The sequence below is a fragment of the Labeo rohita genome, chromosome 21, assembly GCF_022985175.1.
Source record: "Labeo rohita strain BAU-BD-2019 chromosome 21, IGBB_LRoh.1.0, whole genome shotgun sequence".
NCBI lineage: Eukaryota > Metazoa > Chordata > Actinopteri > Cypriniformes > Cyprinidae > Labeo > Labeo rohita.
The window spans coordinates 1,712,707-1,737,391 of record NC_066889.1 but is presented as its reverse complement, the minus strand read 5'-3'; the positions used below and the strand labels follow the sequence as shown (position 1 = coordinate 1,737,391).

The window sequence follows — 24,685 nt, the reverse complement described above, 5'->3', positions numbered from 1 at the left end:
TAAAGGGGTACCCTGTGCCTCAAAAAAAGATGCCAACGGGTCCTGACCAAGCGTCAATATTTGACGAGTTGGGAGTGAAAACGTGTTGGCCAGTGAAATGTACATGCTCATACCAGGATTAAACGCTCAGTCATATGAAGTACATGACGGCTTCAACTAATCGGCCCCTTTAGACGTCTTATCACAGGGATGGTTGGCCTGACGGTGTGGGCTGATCCGTATCTTCCTATAGGGCAGCAGCAGAGACGGATGGGCCTCATGACTCTAAACAATAGGGCTCCAGTGGAGCGTGTGACATGCGATAAGAGCAGATATTATCAGCAGACACCCTGTTTCCCTAAAAGAGCGCTGCACATCAGGTATCTGCGCCGCCGCATCGATTCGACCTTCAGGTGGGCCGAGTGCAGCTCCTGAGATCGCTGGAGGTGCTGTCATTCGTGTTGAGGAGCCTGCACTGCTTTGTGTTTCCTGATCTCTGTGCCAGTCTTTACAATCCTCACATAATGAAGACCAATACCAGTCTGATGGAAACCCATGGATCTGCATTGCTGTCTGCAGATTTTCATCTCAAGCCACACACTGGACAACACAGGCAGCAGCACACACATGTAAAGCACATGACACTAGATTTGCTAAGTTACCCATAATACGTACAAATTCACAGTACACATAAATACAGGAACAACAGTTTATCTTCAGTTTAGCTGAATTCTTTTTTTCGAATGAATGCTGTAATTTTTCACATAGGATGTCTTAAATGTAGTCTAGGTAAATGCTTCACCAGGCTCTCCCTTTTCTTTTTTCTGTTTATCTTTCACTTCTCCTTAATTCTTCTCAATTTCATTTATTTTTTAAATATTACATTTATTTTATTTATTGCATTATATATTTTTTTTCTCCTTCCACACCCGACTTTACAAATATATTTAGATATATACTGAATAGAGATATGTACACAACACAACCTTACTCACATTTCACAATCATATGTAAAACTTTTCTTTTTTCTTGTTTCTGTTCTTCTTCTTCTTTTTTATTTTTTATTTATTTATTTTTTATTTTTTTGGTATTTTGCATTATTTTGTCCTCTCCTATGTACAAAAAAAAAAAAATATATATATATATATATATATATATATATATATGGTAATTTGCAGTAACTAACATGCACAGTATTGTTATTGTTACATTTTAAAATACAGTGGATAATTATCGATACCTTATTATCTAAATGGTTTATATTTGTAAAAATCCCACTAGCTTATTTTCCATCAGCTGTTAAATTTGGTACATTTTCAAATGAAATTTAGCACAATTCAGTCTGATTTTCACATTGGTCTAAAGAAAAATGGCTGACGGGCTGAATGAAAATGCAGACTCACTCTCTGACAGTAGATGGCACTTAGAGAAAGACAGAAATTATGAAATTAAAAATTCCAATGAAAAGGGAAAACATAAATAAAAACTGATTTAAAATATTAATGAAAACTATAATAGTATTTCAGTAAAACAAAAAAAAACACTTCTACTTATGTTTCACTGGAAGAAGTATTTCGAGGCCAAATTAATAGTTAAACAAAAAAAAAAAATCAAACATATGCATGGATGAATGGTTAATTCAATAATGCAATAAGATCTATAACATGCATTTAGACAACAGATAGGGTGAACTTACATTTCATGTCAAATTTAAAACATCAAATCCTTCATAAGAGCAGACAACAAACAACAACGTGCTGCTCCTTAATGAGAAAAAACTTGGTCACATATTACTAAGGTTCAATTCTTGCTATTAACAAACCATTAACTATGAATTTTGCCTCAATAAACTGCTAATTTACTACTATTTGCTGCTTATTAGTAATTAGTAAGGTAGTTGTTAGCTTTAGGTATTGTGTAGGATTAGGGATGTAGAATATGGTCATGCAGAATAGGTGCCTTATAAATACTAATAAATAGGCAATATGAATAGGTATGCCAATAAGCAACTAGTTAATAGTGTGAATTGTTCTCTATACTAAACTGTACACAACTATAACCTTTAATTTGTGTTGTTTTATCTAATGAGAGCCTATATATATATATATATATATATATATTGTTGTCATAATGATGATCATGTTCTCTATAAATCTCAAAGCTTGTCCTCGTAACACTTGTGTTTCTGGCATTAGTCTGAGTTTCTGACCCAGAGCTCTGGTCACCTCAGTCAACATCTGGCCATCAGACACAAAACAGCTGCTTCGCTCACTCGTACCACGTCCCATGTGGCGGTGGCGGTCACACAGACGGACATAAACATCTCCTTTTCTCACATGGCATCACTGTGGGCTCTCTGCTCCTGTGATCCGTCAGCTAGTACTGTAAGTGTTTTCTGCTTTATATATCAATAAATGTGGTTAAAACACATACTTTTTCTTGTTTTCCAGCAAAAATATCAAAATTAGATAACTAAAACATCTAAGCAAGCTTGTTGTGAAACTAAAGGAATGTACTTGGGAGGCAAAATTGGGTATGACAATTGCATACTCCCTGGGTATGAGTTGTTTTTGAGAATAGATTCTGAACATTTTTAAGCTTAAGCCTCATATGAAAAACATAAAAGTTTTGGTAGATCAAGAAAGAAGAACTATACTGAACACTAGCCTTATCTTACACACTTTTGCTTCTGTATTCATTTAGCAAACATTTTACCCTAAGAAACTTGAATAAACAAATGAGAAACATCACAAGCAATTTGTTATAAGAGTGTCAGCAGTATTCATAGTACACAATGCCAAGGTATATAGACGCCCAGAGTATAAAACAGATTAGTAGAGGAAGGGAGAAATGCAGAAGAGAAAGATTTGTTTTGTTTGAAGACATTAGTAAGTGTGTGTCTGATTATGGTTGTGGATTAGTTACAGAAAGTGCTTGCAAAGAAGGACCTTTAATTTATCTTGTTTTAAACACAACAGTTATTTGCCAATGGGGTAAGAAAAACAATCCACTCCAAACACATCTTCCCCTGAATTTATAATGCATCACCATCAGTCATTTTCAAGACCTTCCACTCAGAGCTGTGTAGTAAGTGATTACATGTAATCTGGATTACGTAATCAGATTCCAAAAGTTAAGTAATTTGATTATATTACATTTCAAAATACTTGCAGTCGGACTACAGTTACTTTTGGTTACACTTTATTTTAAAGTGTACATTAAAAAGTATATAAATTGTATTATTTTAATGAAAATAACCAATCGTTTCGCTAGATAAGACCCTTCTTCCTCAGCTGGGATCATTTACAACCGCATTTGGGATCGTTTGAAGCCGCATTTAAACTGCATTTTGGAAGTTCAAAATCAGGACACCATATCAGTCCGTTATATGGAGAAAAATCCTGAAATTAAAAATAAGTGCATTTAACGTGTAACAAGGAAACCTTGAAATAAAGTGTTACCTTACTTTTTTATTGTTTGCATCATTGCATATTTTTCACACAATAGCAATAATTATTCTGAAAAGTTTTTCTTATTTGTGGACATTCACACAAAGACCAGTCACTAGTCAGGTGAATATAATTACCCAGAAAATTGTGAGGCCACACAGCATTTGACCACTGGATTTACAGAAAGTTTTAAGAAGTGTACTTGTGTCCTCTTGCACAGACGCCACTCATAATGCTATAAACCAACCCTAGTGAGCTGCATATATAATCAAAGTAATTATATGCTTCCCTGTGACTGCAGGCTTCTGGAGATGTAGATTTGCAAAAGAGTTCTTCAGACAACGTCCAAATCTATTTCCTGAAGATCTCCAGCAGATAAGTGTGGCCTTTCCATCCTCACGCCGAGTGCTGTGACGATCGAGGACTTTCAGAAATTAGACATACACCAGTTACTCCAAAGCTCTCTGACTGTCGTTTTTTTCTCAGTCTTTGTTTTCCATCACTGTGGTCTGTCATTGAGCTCAGCACAACAAATGGTGCCAGTGACACATAAAGTTTGCACCTTTCCAGAGAGGCGTCATTAAAGCAAACAGTGTGGAGTGAAATGCGTAGAAGCTCATGATGCACGTGCCAAACGCAGAGCGCTGGAACAGCTATAAATATCAGTTATCACACAAACGGACTCTCTCAGAGAGACGTGACACAGACGGCTGCATGGGTATCATCCCAGACAAATGGCTTCCATCAGACGGACGGCTCTTTATTTTCCTTGCACATCTGCTGGCGGGATAGAAAAGACAGCTACTTGCAGCAGAGCAGATCGAGAGCGGCAAATGTAGCATTTATATGTAAATATACGGCTTTCATTGGAACAAAACCAAGTTCTGACACACCTGGAGTTCTCTAATCACTCGACTTCAGAATAGGGCTGCAACAAATGGTTATTTTGATAATACATTAATCTAATGATTATTAAAACGAATAATCAACTAATCATCAAGCATTTCACAGATAATCAGCAGGCTTTGATTGATTATTCAGCTGTTGCAATTGATTTAAATATTGAGTTATACAGTACTGTGCAAAAGTTTTAGGCCACTGGTATTTTCACCAGCTAAAAAATGGTTTAAATTTCTATCTTTTGCTGTAGTGTGTCAGTAAAAAATATCAGTTTACGATTCCAAACATTCTGTTCGCCATTAATTGTAATAATCTAGTGAGATTTTTGTTTGCACAAGGAGTCTGACAACAGCCAGTGCTCCACACTAATCTAATCTCGTCATCATCCAGTCGTCCTGGAATGACATGAAGACACAGAACAAACTGAAACAGAGTAAATCCAGAAGAACTGTGGCAACGTCTCCAAGATGCTTCAAGAGACCTACCTGCAAAGCTACCTGAAAAAATTTGCGCAAGTGCACCTAGGGCAAAAGCTGCTGTAAACGCAAAGAATGGTCGATTTCATTTAGTTAATAGAATGTAATTGATAAAGAAAATCTATTTATGACAACATCCTCATTTTACAGCATTTTTAGACAAGTGCCTAAAACTTTTAACAGTGCTGCAGCTTTGCAGGTAGGGTTTCTTGAAGCATCCTGGAGACTTTGTCACAGTTCTTCTGGATTTAGTCTGTCTGAGTTTGTTCTGTTTCTTCATGTCATTCCAGACAGACTGGATAATGATGAGATCAGATCTCTGTGCAGAGCACTCCTTGTTGTCAGACTCCTTGTGCAAACATTGTTTGGAAATGTAATCTGATATTTCCTACTGACACACTACAGCAAAAGACCGACTTTAACTGACTTTGAACCATTTTTTAGCTGATGAAAATACTAGTGGCCTAAGACTTTTGCACAGTACTGTACATATACATATACAGCTGAATAATCGTAAGTAAAAATTCTGTCATAATCTATTATTACCCGTTATTTTAATTTTCATATTTTAATTAGAATAACACATTTAATTGCTTTTACTTTTGTTCACATTTTCATTTTTAAATCATAAACCTACAGGACGACAGCACAAAAAAAAAAAATAAATAAAAAAAATAAATTCTTAATTTTAATACATTCTTATTTTAATTAACCAATATCGATTCTTAAATCACAATCTATCTCTTGGTCTACGCTGTTTTCAGCTGATGGATGAACAGTACGTAGTGCATCTTCCTTCCAATAAATAGGCTAGGCTTTGTGTTACTTTTGATATTAAACAAAGTCTCCGATTTCAAATTCTGTCCATTTCATTAGAAAATTCAAAGCAATAAATACCATTTTGACACTTTTCAATGTGGCGTGATAGATCATTGTAGCTTCTGTGTACTTGCCTGTCCTAATCAAACGCATAGGAAAACATTTGTGACAGTTTCGTTTTTGTTCTGGATCTGAAGGCCGTCCGTCCTTTTGACAGATTACACTGAGAGTGATCTTTTGTAAATTGCAGCTGTAATTACCCCCCCTGTCCAGTTGGGGGAAAAAAGCATAGACCAAGAGATCGATTGTGATTTAAGAATCGATATTGATTCATTAAAATGAGAATCGAGAAATCAAATTTTTATCCAGCCCCAGTCTATTTTGTTGTTTTTAAACACTGCACTGTCGTCCTGTAGGTTCATGATTAAAAACAATAATGTGAACAAAAATAAAAGCAATTTAATGTGCTATTCTAATTAAAATATGAAAATTAATATAACAGAAATTTATAACAGAATTTTTACGACCCTGTCTGTCCAAATGACAGACAATGTTGACATCTAGGACAACCTCTGATATACATTGTGAATCATTGTGACAAGTTTCAGTTCACAATGCCACATGAAATGTAACTTGTGCATCCAGAAGTCTTTGCATTCACACATTGAGTACACTGAACGCTATTACAGCTGTAAGAACATGACTGTTATGCCTGTGATTTCTCCTCTGATCTGCTGTACTTAGCAGCGTCTTCGCTCACATGCCACAGAATAAAATAACCCTGGATTAGAGAGGAAGTCAGTCTGTCTCAGTGTGGATTCGTGCTCCACAGCATGAGGGTCTGTAAGCCCTCCCGTAAATCCAGCGGCGTTCCTCTTTGAACTTCTCTCTCTGTACAACCCAGCACATATATGCTACGCTGTCCAAAGTCACACAGATCCCTGCTACTTCTTTACCTTAACTCTTTCCCTAGCATTGATGGAATTTTGATTTCTAATTTAAAAAGGATTTCTATTTTTGCAAATGCATGAAAGCCATTAAATGTGACGCATAATGCAAACAACTAAAAGCAATGGAGGACCCTGCATGTCCAAAAGTCATGCTAAAGGGGTACCCTGAACATCAAAAAGTGATGACAAGGGTTCCTGACCAAGCGTTAATATGTGACGAGTTGGGAGTGAGAACGTGTTGTCAAAACGTGGCAAAGAAGAAACAGAAACAAGCAATCGCACATGTAACCAGATTGCAAAAAAAGATTGCATGAAGCTAGAATAAAACTTTTGGGTTTTTGGTTTGTTTTGTTTAAAATCAGAGGCGCTTTTCATTGTTTTAACATATTTCATTTTCAAATATTCATAGAACATATACTCTGTGTGCCATTAGACTTTCATGTAGACCAAAAATGCTGGCACTTACTGGCAACTTACTGGCAAAAAAAAAAAAAAAAAACACTGTATGAGAAAGATAAAAAATAACTAGTTTAGGAAGTATGTTATTGTCAAACATGGTTAATAATTAACCTAGACACTTCTTTTCCAAACTGCTGCTATACGTACAACTAGCACCCATTTTTTACAATGCCGTTTCATTCATTAGATGCTGAAGAGGTGCAAGCACAACTGTCAAAAACATCCATCGAGCACAAGTGCATTAGTTTTATTTTTTGTCATATCACCAAGCCCAGTGTAATAAAACGTTGCCAGATTCATCTTCATGGGTTCCAAATAAAACCGAATGTGCTTTCATTGGGCATTCCACTTTGACAGTGTCATGAAATGAGCAAGAAGCAACAACATTTTGCAGAAATGCCACCACAGGCACACTTTTCCAATGAATCTTGGTTGCTTGTTACAAAATAAAGGGGTCATCAGATGCCCATTTTCCACAAGTTGATATGATTATTTAGGGTTTTAAAGAAAAGTTTATAACATGCTTTGGTTAAAATTGGTAGTGTAAAAAACACCCTTTTTACCATGTCAAAATCATCTATGTTCACAGCCGTTTTGTTGCATATCCCTTTAAATGGTAATGAGCTCTGCTCACCCCATCCCTCTCTCGTCACCATGGTGTGATGAGCCATACTGTTTACTTCAAGCGCATTTAGCTGCATTTAGCTACGGAACTTGCTAACTAACACAATATTAAGAAAAGTGATTTGCAAAAGTGTATACAACAAACTTATACTCACTTCTGTAGGTGAAGCTGGACCTTGAATGATTTGTACGAATATGCACACATTTATGTCGATCGGGGGGTGCATTCCCTTCAAAAACAAAAGTAATCCACTGCGTCTTCAGTGGCTCAGATGTTGGGAGTAAATGATGACTGCTATGTTCATTATTATATCCAACAACAGAACACCTCAATCGCTTATAGGAGCCATTCTTGTCTAACACTGCTCCGGCGTCAAAACAATGGCGGACTATACGCAGCTCACTCAGGGTGGGTCTAAGGTAAGACGCCTGTGTCAATCAACTATTGTGGGAGACAGTTGTGGCTGATTTATGTTTAAACAACATGTAAAAGTGAATTTTGCATCCGATGATCCCTTAAAAAAATTTTTTTTTTCACTGAATTTTCACTAAATATTTTGTCAAACATATGTTATTGGGTTAGCAAAAGAACTTCCAAGTCTCATAATCAAGCCACAGTTTCCATCAAAAATGCTCTCTTCGTTTAGTGCCTGAAAAGAAAGAAACTAAGAGGACCTTAGACAGTTTTGAGACACTTCTGAGTAAAGATGTGGGGTCTCAGATGGCTGGTCTGCACCTCAGGATGTTCTCTCTATTGCAGAGACCAATCTATCTTCAGCTAATAGACCGTGACCATTTATTTCACACTTCAAAGTCACAGAAGAGAAGCTTTCCAGATCACCATAGATGTGCAATTTATCCAGTAAAACATCCACAAGCAACATCACTAAACAAGTGTTCATTTGCATTGAGCTTCTCACAAAAAGTTCATGAAATGGTGAATGGAGTCACCTGCCTAAATCTTTATTTACTAGACTCCTAATAATAATCTTAACAGTTCCAGCAATCTGACAGAGCGGCATGACAAGACGTTATTTAAGAAGATCTTAATGTAACTTTTTCAGGAAACACGGTTCATAATCTAAATTCAAATTATCACTCTTAAAAATAAAGGTTCTTTATTGGTGTTGATGGTTTCACCTTTCCATTGCACAAATGTTTCTTAATAGTGGAAAAAAGGGTTTTCGATTATTCAAATGTTCTTCAGACTAAGAAACAATGTAGCATTAAATATGGATTACCGTAACAGATTACATGTAATCTGGATTACATAACTGGATTCTAAAAATTAAATACTTGTAATGTGTATGTTAGTATGTAACATTTAATGGTAAGTCTAAAACAATAAGAAAAAAAAAGTAATCTAAAAAGTAGTCAGAATACATTACCTAAAATAAGTAACCTAAATTATGTTACTAACTACAATTTTCAACATATTATCTTTAATCAGTAACGTACTACAGTTTGTAAGTAATCTACCCAGCACTGCACATTTATTCTATTACTTTAGCTGTGCCATTTGCACTTGCTCAAATGAAGAAATATGAAGGGAAAAAACCCACATTATCCAGCTCAATCCCTCTACGGGACAAATATTTAAAATATTTATACTACCGTGAAAAATTACATGAATGAATCATGTGAGATAGCCTGTCCTGAAAATTTCCATATATTTCTGTCCCTGACTAAATAATATTGAGATATGATATCAATTATAGATGAGCATAATTAAACGTCCTACATTGGTTCTGGTAATGAATGGAATGGGACCCGTCTGAATAAATCCTCCTTGATGACCCGATCCAACTGTGCTGAGAGCAGCTCTTCAGACATCAAGATCTGATGTGTCTGGCGTTCCAGCCACGAGTGCATGAGATTTATTTTGACACTCGTCACCGTTACCCATAAGCATGAATCTCAATACGGTAGTTTGTTCTGCTAGAGGATGACGTCTTTGTGAATACCACATGACTTCCACTGGTGTGCTGAGGAAGGGTCTGTACATGCATCGCCACATGGAACGCAATAGAAATCAACTGCGTGGATTACAAAAGCTAATAATCAACACATAATGCATTGCAAATTCTTTTCTTTACATATTATGATTTGTGAGTGTGTGAAATCTGAATCTGACTCTGAAAACGTTGTTTTGTTAGGCATCTTGAATGTGATGTTCCTCCAGGTAAAGGCATCTCTAATAAGACGCCTTTACCTGGATGTTTCTGAAGGCCTCTCAGGTGCACAGCTCTGCCGTTAGATTAATGAACATTCACTGATTCATTTCTAATGAAAAATAAACCTTTTAGTCAGTTTGTTTGCATAGTTATCGGTAAGCGCATGAATTTCCTTAAATGGTCTGTTGAAGCTGGTCTGTCAGCAGTTTTCTGTCTGTGAGGCAGAAGCTGCAGTTCTGCTGTGTTGTGTTTATATTGCACTACAGTCTCCATTTACATTTATTCATCGATTATTAAAATTATGAATCACAGAGAAACAATCAAATTAAATTATATTGCCACCACATTCCAGATTTGCAATCTGGTTGCATTATTTGTTTGCATGTGCGTTTTCCGAAAAAAGACACTGCACTGGAGTTACCATAACTGTATAATGGTCATCTTTGCCCTGATGACATATCTAAAAATATCTCCTTCACTGACTTATTCGTAAGACATGTATATACACATATGCACGTTCATAAATGTTTGACAAAAACATTTGATTATGACACAGTGCATGTGCTCTGATATTTTTTAATCGGGCTAAGAAAATTGTCTGATTCAAGCATTTACATGCTTATACTTCAATGTAGATCAGATTATTCAGGTCACACCCTTTTTAAACAGACAACTTCATTCGGATTGAATGATGACATTAACTGGATTGGATCTATTGGATTTACATTTAAATCACACAAATGGCCTATTTTGGATTCAAAACACAATTTTCGCCAAACGGTGGCAAGATGCATTCTTGCACTTCAGCTTTTCCACAGCATCTAATGAGACTCATCCAGTTCGCCGCAGGGACATTTTAAAGACAGTTTAGCTCTTGCATGTTGCATTAATTAAAGCCTGCATAAACACAGCAAATGTGCAGAGGGAAATCCAGTGCTGTGTTCAGTCCACTTCTCCACTGTAAAGAGACAGGACGAATGTGCTAACTCTAGCATGCTAACTCTGCCATTAAAATATTCACAGACACCTCGATTAATATTTGATACGCCACTAAATTATTGTTACACAGCCAAACGGCCAGAGTTGTGTGTGTGTGTGTGTGCGCGCCACAGAGGAGACAGGGTTCCTTTGTGCGCTGTGGTTATGAATTCATGTCCCATCATCAATGTCATGTTAATAAATTGCAATTAGGGAGATTTCCCCCATTACACACACACACACATTCTCAGTTTTCAGAAGCTGCATCTGAAGTGGCATTTAGCTGGGTTTTCATAGACTGTCCAGAGGTGGCATGAATGCATTTACACTGCAATTAGAAATGCTTAAATAATGCTACAAGATTAAAGGGTTTTGAATGGACATTAACAGGTTTTTAAAAATTAATATTAAAATATGAAAATGAAAATTAAAAAAATAATTATGCTCCAAATTTTATTATGTAATTACTCACAATGTGATATGATTCACAATACTGATTTACCAATACAATTTCCTCACATTTTTTGTTAACAAAATGAGATTAAAGATAACTTATAAATGGAAAGTAGGGTTGCACAATTAATCAAATTTCTAATTGTGATTACAATTACAGATGCCACGATTATGTAATCGTTCAAAGGCAAAATTACAAAAACAAAAAACACTTTATTAAACAACATTATTCTGCTTTCTTAAGATGTGTGTGTGTGTGTGAGAGAGGGAGAGAGAGAGAGAGAGAGAGAGAGAGAGAGAGAGAGAGAGAGAGAGAGAGAGAGAGAGAGAATTTTTCCTACAGGTTATCTTAAGGGTTTTTTCTCATTGTTTTAATTTTTAAATTTGTTTTTTATATATATTTAAAGAAGAAACTGTATATAAAATTGTGGCATGCAGTTGCTTCAAACAATAGTATAAAGCAATTTAAAACATAATTTAATGTAAATTGTGGTAATCGTAATTAATTATCGCAATTACAATATCAAAGGAATAATCAACAATTATGATTTTTGTCATAATCATGCAGCCCTAACAGAAAGGTGTCCTTTTATTATGTCTCAGACAAAATGCAGCACATTTCTTTGTGAAACTAAATTATGTCATATAACAAAGCTAAATATTTGTAAAACAAACATCAAAGTCAAATAAATAAATAAATGTCTTTATATAAACAATCTAAGGCTTTGCCTGCGCCTTTTCTATTTAAAATTACAGGCAACCACTGCATTTTAATCACAGTCCAAACAAAGATGCTGCATACATGCATAATGAGCAGTTTTTGATTCAAATTATATTGCATAACTTTGGAACAACCCATATGAATTTAACCCATATTCATACTGTATAGAACATACTTTTTAACGGTCATAAAGTAAGTTCAAATTCAGTACCTATGTGATTTCTGACGCAACTTTTGTCTTAATGAGTGAGTCATTCAGTTGTTCATTCAACCAATCTGTTCATATGGCTGATTCATTCATAAACTAAGCAAGTGACTGTCTTTATTAATGACTCACTGAATCACTAATTCTTTCGATTCATTCAAAACTGCAGATTCAGTCAGTAATGATTATTCTATCCACCTTATTCTTCAACACGGAAGTAAGCCTATGGGTGAAACTTCCAGTTCATTAGCTGCTATAGGGAAATACTGAGAAGAATAACACTGTGCAGTAAATGGTAAAACTGTTTGCAATACAAACCAGTGTGTTCATAATCAAGATAATACGTTAAAATAATATAGTAATACTCACCAATTGGCAGTATCAAGTGGCAAAACGAGCTGTTTTGAACAGCTACAAATAGCTGGACGCGGATGAGACCAGAAGCCACACCCTTGCCCACTCTTACGGGAAAAATAAGGTGGATATTAACTTATTGTTTTAACTTAATTTGCAATCGTGCAGATATTTGGTAAAACAGCACTCCTGCTTGTGTGATATTGCTAAACTATATCATATATGACAAATATACGACACAAACCCAATAAGGGGCATTTTTTGCACTCATTTTAGGTCATATAGCTGCATTCTCACAGGCTACACCACACAGTCATTCAGTCGTCCTGCATCATGTTCATCGCTAACTGCATTCATGTAAGATGGCATGCAAATCTAATTTCTGCATTAAATGTGTTAATAATTAAACGTTCTTTTTTCTATAATTATTTGCATCAAATTAATGCGACTGAACAACAATCGACAGGTCAATTGATATACACCGCCCTCCGAAAGTTTGGAAACGCCCTAGAAAAGTGGGGTTTTGGACAATACTGGCATGAATCCTTTTTAATTTGTGATAATTTTGCACTGATAAGGGACAACACAAACTACGAAAACATATTTTATTACATAAACACTTTATACATACAAAAAACGTACATTTTCGATTCATCAAAATATCCAGCATTAGCAGCTATTACAGCTCTGCATAATATGGGCCTAAATTCATTGTATTCTAAACTTAATTGACAATCAATTGTTGAAGCTATTAAGGTGTGCTGACCCAAAAATCTTTTAAAAACCTGGGCCAAGTTTAAACCAGTTACCAGACATCATAGCTGGCAAAGGGGCATGTCTGACTTTGACGTGTATATATTGCCATTATTATGTAATCAAAATGAAAATTATTATTGCTGGTCTTCAATGATAATGTCAAGTTACTTTAATGTATTTGCACCAAAAAATGATGAAGATTTATGCAGATATTGTCCAAAACCACACTTTGCCAGGGGTGTTTCCAAACTTTTGCAGGGCAGTGTATATTTAAATTACACATTTTCACGTTCAGTTTTGGCTTCCAAGCAGAATTTTCATTTTCATGTTTGGTGCAATTTATGAACATGACATTGTTGATGGAACATGAATATATGATTTGGTTTAAGCTGGTAACATGGTACATGTTCCATGATAATACCATGATTTTGTACATGATAGAACCATGATATTCTTTGACGAGCATCTTGGTATAATAATGTGGTAAGTATGTAATACCACATGATAAGGGAGCTAGTTGCTTTGGTACTGATGAGGGAGCAAATGATCCTGAGACCAGCTGAATACATACTGCAAAAGGAAAATGATTGAGAAACGACTACTATAAAGCTCAAACGTCAAGCCATGCCTGCTTTCACTTCCAATGTCCTTATCCAATGACACAACTAATTCATTCTGCTGACCCACTTCTGAAACTTTAACTGATGAGATGGGGTGAGACCCCCTCTCAGGGGTCCGCACGTTCCTGCCCACTATTACACATGATATTTGCACAAATTGCCCCGTTTGTGTTTGAATATGAAGTACATTTTTAACAAAGGTATTTCCCAGGAGCCTCAAACGACAGATGAGTGTTTCTTCACTCTGATTTCCTCTCCTCTGCTCGCAGGCCTCCGCTAGGAACTCTGGGCTTTGAGATTCTCTACCCTATCAAAGTGTTTAAACATGAACGAGGGATGTACTTCACCAAACGGATGGGTTTTCATCATTTCATCAGACATGCGGGTGAACACTTGTTAGGGAAGGAGATTATAAATAGAGGAGATGTCCTCCTTTCAAATGAGTTCCAGGATATGTTGGCATAAAAAGGTGTCAAAAACATGACAATCCAATGTCAATAAAAGTCCAGTTTCTTTAAATCTCTCTGTTCTCTGTGCCGTGACATGTCAACGATGTGCACCAGTAATCTCCAGGTGCATGCTGGTTAAAAGTGTTATTTCAAGACATCATCAATGGCTTTTCTATTTGGAAGACTGTTTAAATGATTTTCAACATTAAAACAATGTCTTTATAAATAAAAAGAAACATCTATTCTTGTAAGGTTGTCATCCTGGAAAAGTATTTATATAAATATATATATATATATATTGAACATAGCAGATGCATAACCTGTGGACATAACCTTAAGTCTCTTTAATAATATTAATGCAAAAGAAGAAGAAGAAGAAGAAGAAGAAGAAGAAGAAATGAAAAATATTAATACTTTTGTATGCGCTAAACCAAAAAAAAAAAAAAAAGAATGAAGTAATGCAAAATGCTTATGCATTTTAGAGACTACCTTTCCAAAGTCTGGGGTCAGTCTTTTTTTTTTTTGTTTGTTTGTTTGTTTGTTTGTTTTTGAAAGAAATTAATATATTTATTTAGCTAGGATATGTTAAAATGAAAAACAGTAATAGTAAAGACTTATATTGTTAGAAAATATTTAGTTTTTTAAATAAATGTTGTTATTTTTAACATTTTAATCATTAAAGAATTTTGAAAAAGTACCACAGTTTCCAAATATATATATATATATATATATATGAAGCAACACAACTGTTTCCAACACTGATAATAAATCAGAACTTTAGAATGATTTCTAAAGGATCATGTGACACTGCACACTGGAGTAATGATGCTGAAAATTCAGCTTTGATCACAGGAATAAGTTACATTTTAAAGTACATTAAAATAGAAAAACAGTATTTTAAACTGTAATATTTCACAATATTACTGTTTTTTTTTTTTTTTTTTTTTTTTATAAAATAAATGCAGCCTCGGTGAGCAGAAGAGACTTTGAAATCTTGCCGATCCCAAACTTTTGAACAGCAGTTTATTTTATGGAAATTAGGGATTGGTCTTGAAGCACGGCATGCATGCAAAGTGCTTCCCCACAATTCCAGCAGTAGAACATTTGGTAGGTAAAGTTAACAACCTAGAAACCACTACAAGCATGTCAAACAAGCTCAGATATACTATATCTGCCCACTCAATCCAATTAAAGAGAGAAAGAGTAAAAAAGAGAGTTGTGCTCACTGGTTCACCTGAGCCAGATTCACATTTGCTTATAAATAATTCATTGTTTTAATACTAGCGACATTACAACAAAACACCCCATACCATACTCACGTTTCTGTTGTTATTTTAGTGTCATTGTCTGGCGATGTGGCATCATTCTTGTCAGTTCAGAACAACACAGCGCACATGGAAAAATATCTTCATGGGAAAATAATGCAGATATGCAACAACAAAATCTGGCTACCTGATATGTAATAAAAACAGGACAGCTTTATTCCTGCCAGTATGTGTTGTTCACACAGGACAAGTCATCATTTTGAACTGTGTTTCAGTAGAAACAGAAGCTAGATGGGCATATTTAACCTTTGCCAGCAGCAGTCAATCAGGCTGTCTACACTAAAGCAACAACAATAAAACCAAAACCATGTCTGAAATCGCCCCTACAACCTTAGGTTGGTCAGACAGGGTACAAAACCATAGTGGAGACTATCTAGTACACGCATTCAGTCGCATAATGCATTGCAGTAAATGCACTAAATGGTTTGAAAAAACCCGTAAGGCGCTGTTAGGGTGACAAGTGATTTTTATCAACAACTTGTTGTAGTTTTATGACAATTTTGAGGATTTAAATGCCATTGCATTCTACATCACGCACTGAACACAATGGGCAACTTATTCTGCCTAATAAAACGCTGGGAGTGAACATGCGTAATGATGCGGTTCTAAAGCAGCAAATGAAGATGCTGGTAATTGCCTGTCAAATACAGAAATGAACAAAGTGACACAATGAAAGGCGAGCTGTTCTGTTGTGTGTGCATCTGGGCAATGCACTCAGCTGCTCAATTTGCATATCTGTGAGGTGTTCGAAGACAGCCATGAAACCCTGTAATAACACAAATACATGCTCAATGTCTTCAGGGAGATATAATGAGGCTCACATCATATCGACATATAGGAAACAAGACAATAACAAGACAATAACTTTATTCCATTATTTCACTGTCTACACGGCGTGTCTCTGACATGCTGTCGTCTAGACACGTCCTCCCTCAGGGTGGAAAATCGAATGGGAAGTGTGTTTGGGAAAGTGAATATTCGCTCAGATCAATGGTTCACAACCTCACCAACAACCACTCTTAATTCACCCTTGGAAACACTTTAGTTTAGGGGCCAGTTGCTTATTAACATGCATATCACTAACATATTGGCTGTTTATTAGTACTTATAATGCACATGTTAATGTCTTATTCTGCATGAGCATATATAGGGTAGACCGGGTACCATTGGTACAGGGGTACATTTGAAACACCTTAAATAACTTGCGTACACAGGAACCCCGAGCCATGATTTTTGCTCTGTATTAGTCTTCTCTTTGATTTCGGGAAATTTGACATGTGTGCGTCTTTGCAGTCCGAAGATATCAGGAAAAGTTTTTTTTCCAAAGTGAGATTTTCATTTCACCATGTCCATTCCACATTGAATAGCTTCTCATTGTTACATGACTGTTAAAGTTAACTTACATTTTCATGAACCTTAATCTGTGCTCTAAAAACTGACATATTGCATGACTTTGTGTCATGCAAGATTATCGTAAGATCTAGAGAAATGTTTGAGGTGGTCAGTGGGGTACAGTTGAGAACCTGGTACCTGGTCTACCCTACTGTATATATTATAAACCAACAGCCTTTTCATGAAGTACATTTTATTATACCCAAAAGCGAGGAACGGCTCAATGCTGCTGCTGCACTTGGTATTGATAACATGTCAGACATGCACAGGCATTACACTCACTCTGTTTACTGAGTCATGTAACCCGACGTGACAGTCTCTGATTAATATTTCCACTGCCCCAGAGATATGCAAATACAGCGTGTCCTCTGCAGAATGACACAGAGCTGCAAAGGACTTCAGCAGATGAGAGTCACAGCCATGACTTACGCTCCCAGAGACCCAGAGAAACACCAAATGGGATTTACATTTTCAGCTTATAAAACAGGCATCCTGTCAGTGAACAAAGAATCTAAGTTCTGTATTAAGGGGCCAAGCAGCAATTTAATCTGTTTCACTTCTTATTATTCCTCCGGCTGGGGGGGAGGGTGTCGGAGTAAAACTTTCACATTAGACATACGTAGAGAAGAGTCTAGAAGAGTCTCTAGTGCCACCAACAGCTCAAATTATCTTATTTGGTTTTGTGAGATGCACAATATTACCGAAACGTTATCAGAATCAGCTGATAAAGTCTTCAAATGTAAACATTGACATCGTCCCAATATGAAAATGTATGCCGATATGCCTTTAAAATAAGCCTAATTTGACTGGCTACAAGAAGAAGATGGACCCGGCTTCCCTCTCAAGCTTGCAAAACTTGGTGAGTGAGAGACTCATACCAAAACTGTAAGCACAGCTAAAAGAAAGATGGAACAGTACACAGTGGGTTATTTCGGGAACTTTTTGTCCTACATGTACAACAACTCATTTAGACACTTGCAACAGTTTGTTTGTTTTACACATACAGATTAGTTCTATGCAGTCAATCTCTTTTGTTGTTCTTTAAACTCTTGTTTTCGCTTGCAAATCATGGTTCACAGGCTTGCAGTGCTTTTAAAAATGTGCCAAAAGAGTTAGTGTGGAAAAATGGAATTTAAAAGAATACAGATCATATTTATTTTGCATTAGCATGAAGCTGCAGTTTCACAATACATAAATTACACTAACGAATAACAGTAAAATGCTGCAAATAATTATTTCTGGAAACATGACTTATACTTTTTATGATTTATTCAAATCTTCTCTTGCACTTACAAATTTAATTTACGCTTACAGTCTTATGTACACTTCCCTTCCACAACTCTTACACTGCACATGCAAATCTTTATGGCATCACTTTACCTTCATACTATAACTTACATGAATTAAAAAATAAATAAATAAATAAATAAATAAAAAACACACGCACACAAACACAAGCACAACCATTGTACATTAAATAGCCTAATTTTAAATATGCAGATTTATTCATTAATATGTAATATATTTTTTCAAAACCTATACCACAAGGAGCTCTAAAAGATTTTTAGAATTTTTACATCTCTTGCTTTACACCATCTACAAATGTTTGGGTATTTTCACAGCTTTCAACATATTCTCGTAATAAACAGAACTTCATTGTTGTTTATTTAGTTCTAATAAGTATGTTTTTGTTCAAAACTAACCAAAAAACAAACAAAACAAACAAACAAACAAACAAACAAAAGTGCTGTGCAACGATTAATCTTAATGAACTGCATCCAAAATAAATGCTTTGTTTACATAATATATGTGTGCACTCTGTGTATATGTAATATGCATGTATATATATATACATGCATGGATATATATTTAAGAAAAATGTATATATGTATATATATATATATATATATATACATATATACATTTTTCTTAAATATATATCCATGCATGTGTTTATATATACATGCATATTACATATACACAGAGTGCACACATATATTATGTAAACAAAGCATTTATTTTGGATGCAGTTCATTAAGATTAATCGTATATATATATATATATATATATATATATATATATATATAATGAACATACACAGTACACACACGTATACAAAAACTTTTATTTTGGATATGATTAATCATGATTAATTGTTGCACAGCAGCAATAATAATAATAATAATAATAATAATAATTTGTTTACAATCTCCATACAGGAGAGACTGTGTTGTTTCCAAACAAAAGGAAATATATTGGCATCAGCCAAAATGAGTTGAAAAATACTGACATATCGACAAAATCCCATACCGTGCATCCCTATTGTTTTTCTCTTATTTTTGAGTCCTGTTGGTCCATTTATTGGCAGCAGTTTCAATAAATCTAATAATTGATATAATTAAAAATGTGTTCATCAGCAATATTAGTGGCAACAGCTTTTTCATTACCAAACTGTCAGCATGTAATGCATCAGCTCACTGAAATAAGGCTGCGTATTTCTCTTATCAACTTAAACTTAGTAAGTGACATCCTGGTACTGCACCCCCTAGTGGTCAAAATGTAATAAATAACAGTTACATGTGCTCACATGAACAGATTGTCCTAAAATCATTCATCCGTCTTCTGGTTTTCTGGATTATGCTTAAAAAATGAATACATGTCTGTAACTGCTGCTCGCAGCTACATGCTTTATCATCTACGTGAGTTGGGAAAAATAACCGCAGGGCTCATATCTGTGTTCAGAGTATATCCATCACCATATTCTGTGCTTTGAATTCTCTCTCGCAAACAATTTGTTGTCTCAGAACATTTTCTGCTCCAATTAAATTCTTAAACGGAACTGAGAAATGACTTTTGAATATGGTTAGTCAGTTTGTTTTTTTCTTCTTCTCGTAGTCTTCTCATGGGTTTTGCCTGCTAAATAACCTTACATGATGGTCATTTACACAAACTGCTCCTTATTGTATCTAATTCCAAATAAACTTAAATGAGTCTAATTACTCTCTAGTTGTTAATTTGACAACATATAGTTTAAAAATCTGAATTCAGAACAGAGTTCTAATTTAACAAAGGATATTGAAAATAGCACAAAAATACTATAGTTTGCTAAGAATCATTAAGTGGAACGAGAACAGTTAAGTGCTTTAAGATTCTCACCTCGACTCAATTTTGGCCATCGTAACTCAACGTTATGATTCGTTTCTGATGGCTTGCTGATTTTGGTTTCTGAATTTTATGGACTGTGAGCCGTGAAAACTTTATTGGACCCAGGGATAATATAATTACACACCTCTAGAGAGTTATTCTCCAGTAATCTGACAGTGACGTACGACTGATACTGCACAGTAATATCTGTCTTTTGCCCTGAATGTCGGAGAGCTGCGGTGGATGTTTCTGGACTAAACCCAAAGCCTGTGTAGATGATTTCAAGGCCACAAGGCCAATAACTCAAAGAGATATTCTCAAGTAACTCAAGTAAGCACAAACTGTTGCATTTCATTTTTGTTAAGCCAAAACATTTTTTTTTACAAGGTATGTAGTTAATGTCCTCTAAGGTACTAAGAAACATTAAGTACTACAAGAACAGGTAAATGCCTTAAAGGAATCCTATTATGCTTTTTTGACTTTTTCAACTTCAGTAAGAGTGTAATGTTGCTGTTTGAGAATAAAAAAGCAATCTGCAGGGTTACAAAGCTCAAAGTCCACTCTAAAAGGAGATATTCTCTTTAACTAAAAACACTTTTCAGGAACTACAAAAACGCTATTTGGTCTTTCAGACACTGCAGGATCACAGTGTTATTCATTTAAATAATTACAGCTGAAGGAATATGCAAAAAAGGGGGCAAGGCCTGGTTGAGCTGTGTTAGAGCCTATAAACTACATAAAAAATACCATTCTAAAACATCCTGTAAAAACCATGCTTGCAAAGGTGCTGGGTGACTCTCTTGTTTCAAAACATTGTCGTGGTCTGAATCTGGCTCCAAATGGTAGGCCAAAATTGACGGCATTGTTAATATTTACAGCTAAGCAGATGAAGTTCACGTTATGGTAGGGGCGTGTCATATCTGGAACACACTCTAAGCGGTAAGCCAATCACAACACACTGGGCCAGCTGACCAATCAGAACACATTTCAAGATTCAGAGGGAGGGGCTTCATTAAAACAGGAACTGAACAGAGCATTCGAGACAGATTGGACATTTTTGGAACAATCAATCAAGAAAACCTATTTTAATACACCCCAAAAACTAAATCAAGACTTTATAAAGAGTGCAAAAGGACCCTTTAAGATTCTCATCCCTACTTAGAAGCTCATCTTCAGCTATCATAATTCAAATGGATCATTCGCACCATTTGCAGGCAATGATGTATGCAGCAGGGTTACCCTTGAAACTAAATACACACAAATATAATATTATTATATAACTAGCTAAACTATACCTTACACCTAAAATGGTCACACTTTATTTTAAGGTTCAATTCTCGCTATTAATAAACCAAATAACTACAGCTTTTACCTCAATAAACTCCTAATTTGCTGCTTATTAGTAGTTAGTAAGGTAGTTGTTAACTTTAGGTATTGGGTAGGATTAGGGATGTAGGCTACCTGGTTTCATGGCAAAAACGTACATGGGGGCACTTTTTCGCGAGACCAATAAGTACATATCACTGCAGTTTGAAGAAATGAACACTAGAGGCAATAAAACACCTTTTATTCCTTTTCAGACAAAGTATGATTTACAGAGTTTCGATTAATAAAGCCTAATTTTCGCACAGTTACTTTAAAAATATTATGTTATGACTTCAAAACAATTTTAATATGCTGAGAGATTTGAAAACTGATGCTTTTGAATGTTATAGCATCCAGCTTCACATCTATGGGTTTTCATAGGTAGGTTTGTTCGGTAGCTTACGCAGTAGGGAAATGTACTTGAGAGGTGAAGAGCTCTGGTATGAATCCCGTGTAACTACAGTTCAACAAAACAGTTCAAATCTGCACACACGAAAAATTCATGGCACGCTTACATCAACAAATGTGTTTTTATGTCAGTTTTGCATTTGTCAAGGCTATCGGGTAGGTTTAGGGTTGGGTTTGGTGTAGGCCATATTTCCAACACAACAGAGCATTAACTTTTAGCGACAGTCCCCGGATGAACCGCCGCAACATGTACCTGAAGCAACGTAACAAAAACACAACAATATGTATCTATATCAACGTAATAAAAACATGCCAGGGTCCACTCAGTTGACATTTCTCTTTAAAACTGCTGCAAAACATGCAGTAGGGTACGTAAAAACTATTTTTTTTAGAAGCAACAAAGCATAATGCTCTTCTGGATTATTGGAGGGGAGGCACAAATCATGTTTAGTGAGAGAAAAACTGTAAATCTGGCAACCCTGGCTTGAACTACAGGTTCAACCTGCGTCAACTGCACATTTTTCCTCCGTTAGCCTGAGGTAATGCATTATTATTGCATTAACTTCAACAGCCCTAAATGCAATACAATAGACATTTTCTTCACAGATGATTTGTAGTTTGACATATTTTGACTGACAGGATACAACTAACCCTGGTTTTTAATAATCAACAATCAACCCATAGTGCTGATAATTGCTTTAATTGGTCGATACTGATCAGTGCATTCCTATATAATGGTATATTAAAGTAAAACTAGAATGGAGGTTGTGAACTGGTTGTGAAGATGGGCAGCGCTGTAGTCAGTTTTCATCTGCTTGCCATTTGATGTGAGGATTGTTGTACATTGTTGTAATATGGATGTGACTGATTGGTTTATTAGTTCAGGGCTGGGCTCTAAGACTAACAAGACCATGCCTCCGTTTTCCTGAATCCGTGACCCAGACGCATAAGCGAGGTGCTGCGCCTTATCGAATTCCCTTCCAATTAGTGTAAGCAGAGGGCTCCTTAATGGGCTCTGCCTCATGATATCGCTTAATTCGTGGCAATAACAAACCACTCGTTGTGATTTCAAGCAAACTCGAAGCCAAATGAATCCTGACGGTTCAGCCGCTGAATGCGGGAGATCTGATTGTGCATTGTGTCCGCCACAAAAGCACAAGCTTTCTCCTGTCTTTCTTCTTGAGTGACCTTTTCGGCGTGCTGCCTGCGGCACGTTATTTATTTATGATTTGTGTGGAAGCCAAAAGGCTGTCAGCCCGCCCTGTTATCGTTTGGTCATCCGCTCAAGTGGCTGGGTGGTTGGGTAGACGCGTGGCGTTCAGAAACTGGGGCAGTCTGATTAATGTCAGCCTTTGGAAGCAAGACGCACAGACATGACAACAAAGAGGCCTCTCTGGAAGGCAGGGAAAGTGAGATAACGTGCCGCGATACGCAGACGCGCGCACATGAGAAGGTAACGTGATGCCAGCCACGGAAAGAAAAATCAAACATGCCACTGTGTGTTTTGTTAAGTTTAGTCCGAAGCCAGTGAATAATTAGTCCCTAAGGGGAAATCAGCACATCATTTGCATATTTCTGACACACTGGAGACGCTGTCTGTCTGTCTATACTGCAAATGATGGGAAACTTTTTCTCCAACTGATTTTTAAGCTTTTGATCTGCTACGCTCAGCAAGGTGTAAATTCATAAAAGTAAGACTTCTTTGCAAATGTAGTTCAAATATAAATCTACAAAAAAAAAAAACATTAAAAGCAGTTCCTCCATTAGCATCGCCATTTCTACAAACACTGAAGTCATAATTTAGTCTTAAACAAGAATTCGGGCATTATTTGCTCATTTACTTATTTCTTTATTATAGGTGTTATAAAAGCATGCATTTAAAAAAAAAAAAAAAAACATCAAGTGAAAAAGCAGCACATTTTAGCTTACTTTAAAAAAAAGAGACAACTTATTACGGAAATAATAAACTTTAAAAGAATGCACATTCAGTATAATTATGCACATGTCTTAACTATTTGAATGTGTTAGTTTGCTAGCTGCAACAGCTTTTAGACAATCATTTCATTCAAATACAATGGCCATAAAGATGTGCAAAGGTTATTTTTGATTTGGCAAGGTCAAAGCATGCTCTGCAATCAATACAAAAATCATTACTGCTGCACAGCACTACAACCACAGACATATAAGTGACGTGTGGAGCGGCGCCGACCTGTTTGAGACACACAACAGCCGACATAATACCTACAATCAACCTGAATTCCCCAGTGTATCACCCCGTGATCCCTGAAATCCCTAAAGTATCCTTTGGCTTTCCATTAGCCGTCTCATGCACGGTGCCACTCACAGTTGGGCCGCTGATTTTAAGACAAACTTGAAGAAGATGACAGAATCACCCCACTCTGATGCACATACTCAATTTAAACAGCAGTTAGCCATTGTTTTTTTAGTTTGGACTTACTTTGCTTGACTTTATTTTCAGCTCCTCCATATTGCTGCAAAAGAAAAGGAGAAAATATTAAGATGCAATCCATAAATGTGGAAACAGCGCTATCTGACTGCCAAACAAACCAGGTGTACACCAGAAAATCCAAAATATACAGTACAGACCACTTTACATGTGCATATCTGATTATGTTAAATTAGGTGTGCAAATGGGTGGAAAATTTCTAGAATATTTCCATAAAC

General features: G+C 35.9%; 1 protein-coding gene across 1 annotated transcript in view; it reads right to left on the bottom strand.

Moving 5' to 3' along the window:
- Positions 1-24,685, bottom strand: part of fstl4 (follistatin-like 4) — a 197,798-nt gene that overhangs the window by 148,533 nt on the left and 24,580 nt on the right. The window contains exon 3 of the mRNA XM_051093964.1: positions 24,459-24,492. Within this exon, the coding sequence (XP_050949921.1) occupies positions 24,459-24,492 (34 nt within the window). The remainder of the gene's footprint in view (positions 1-24,458; positions 24,493-24,685) is intronic.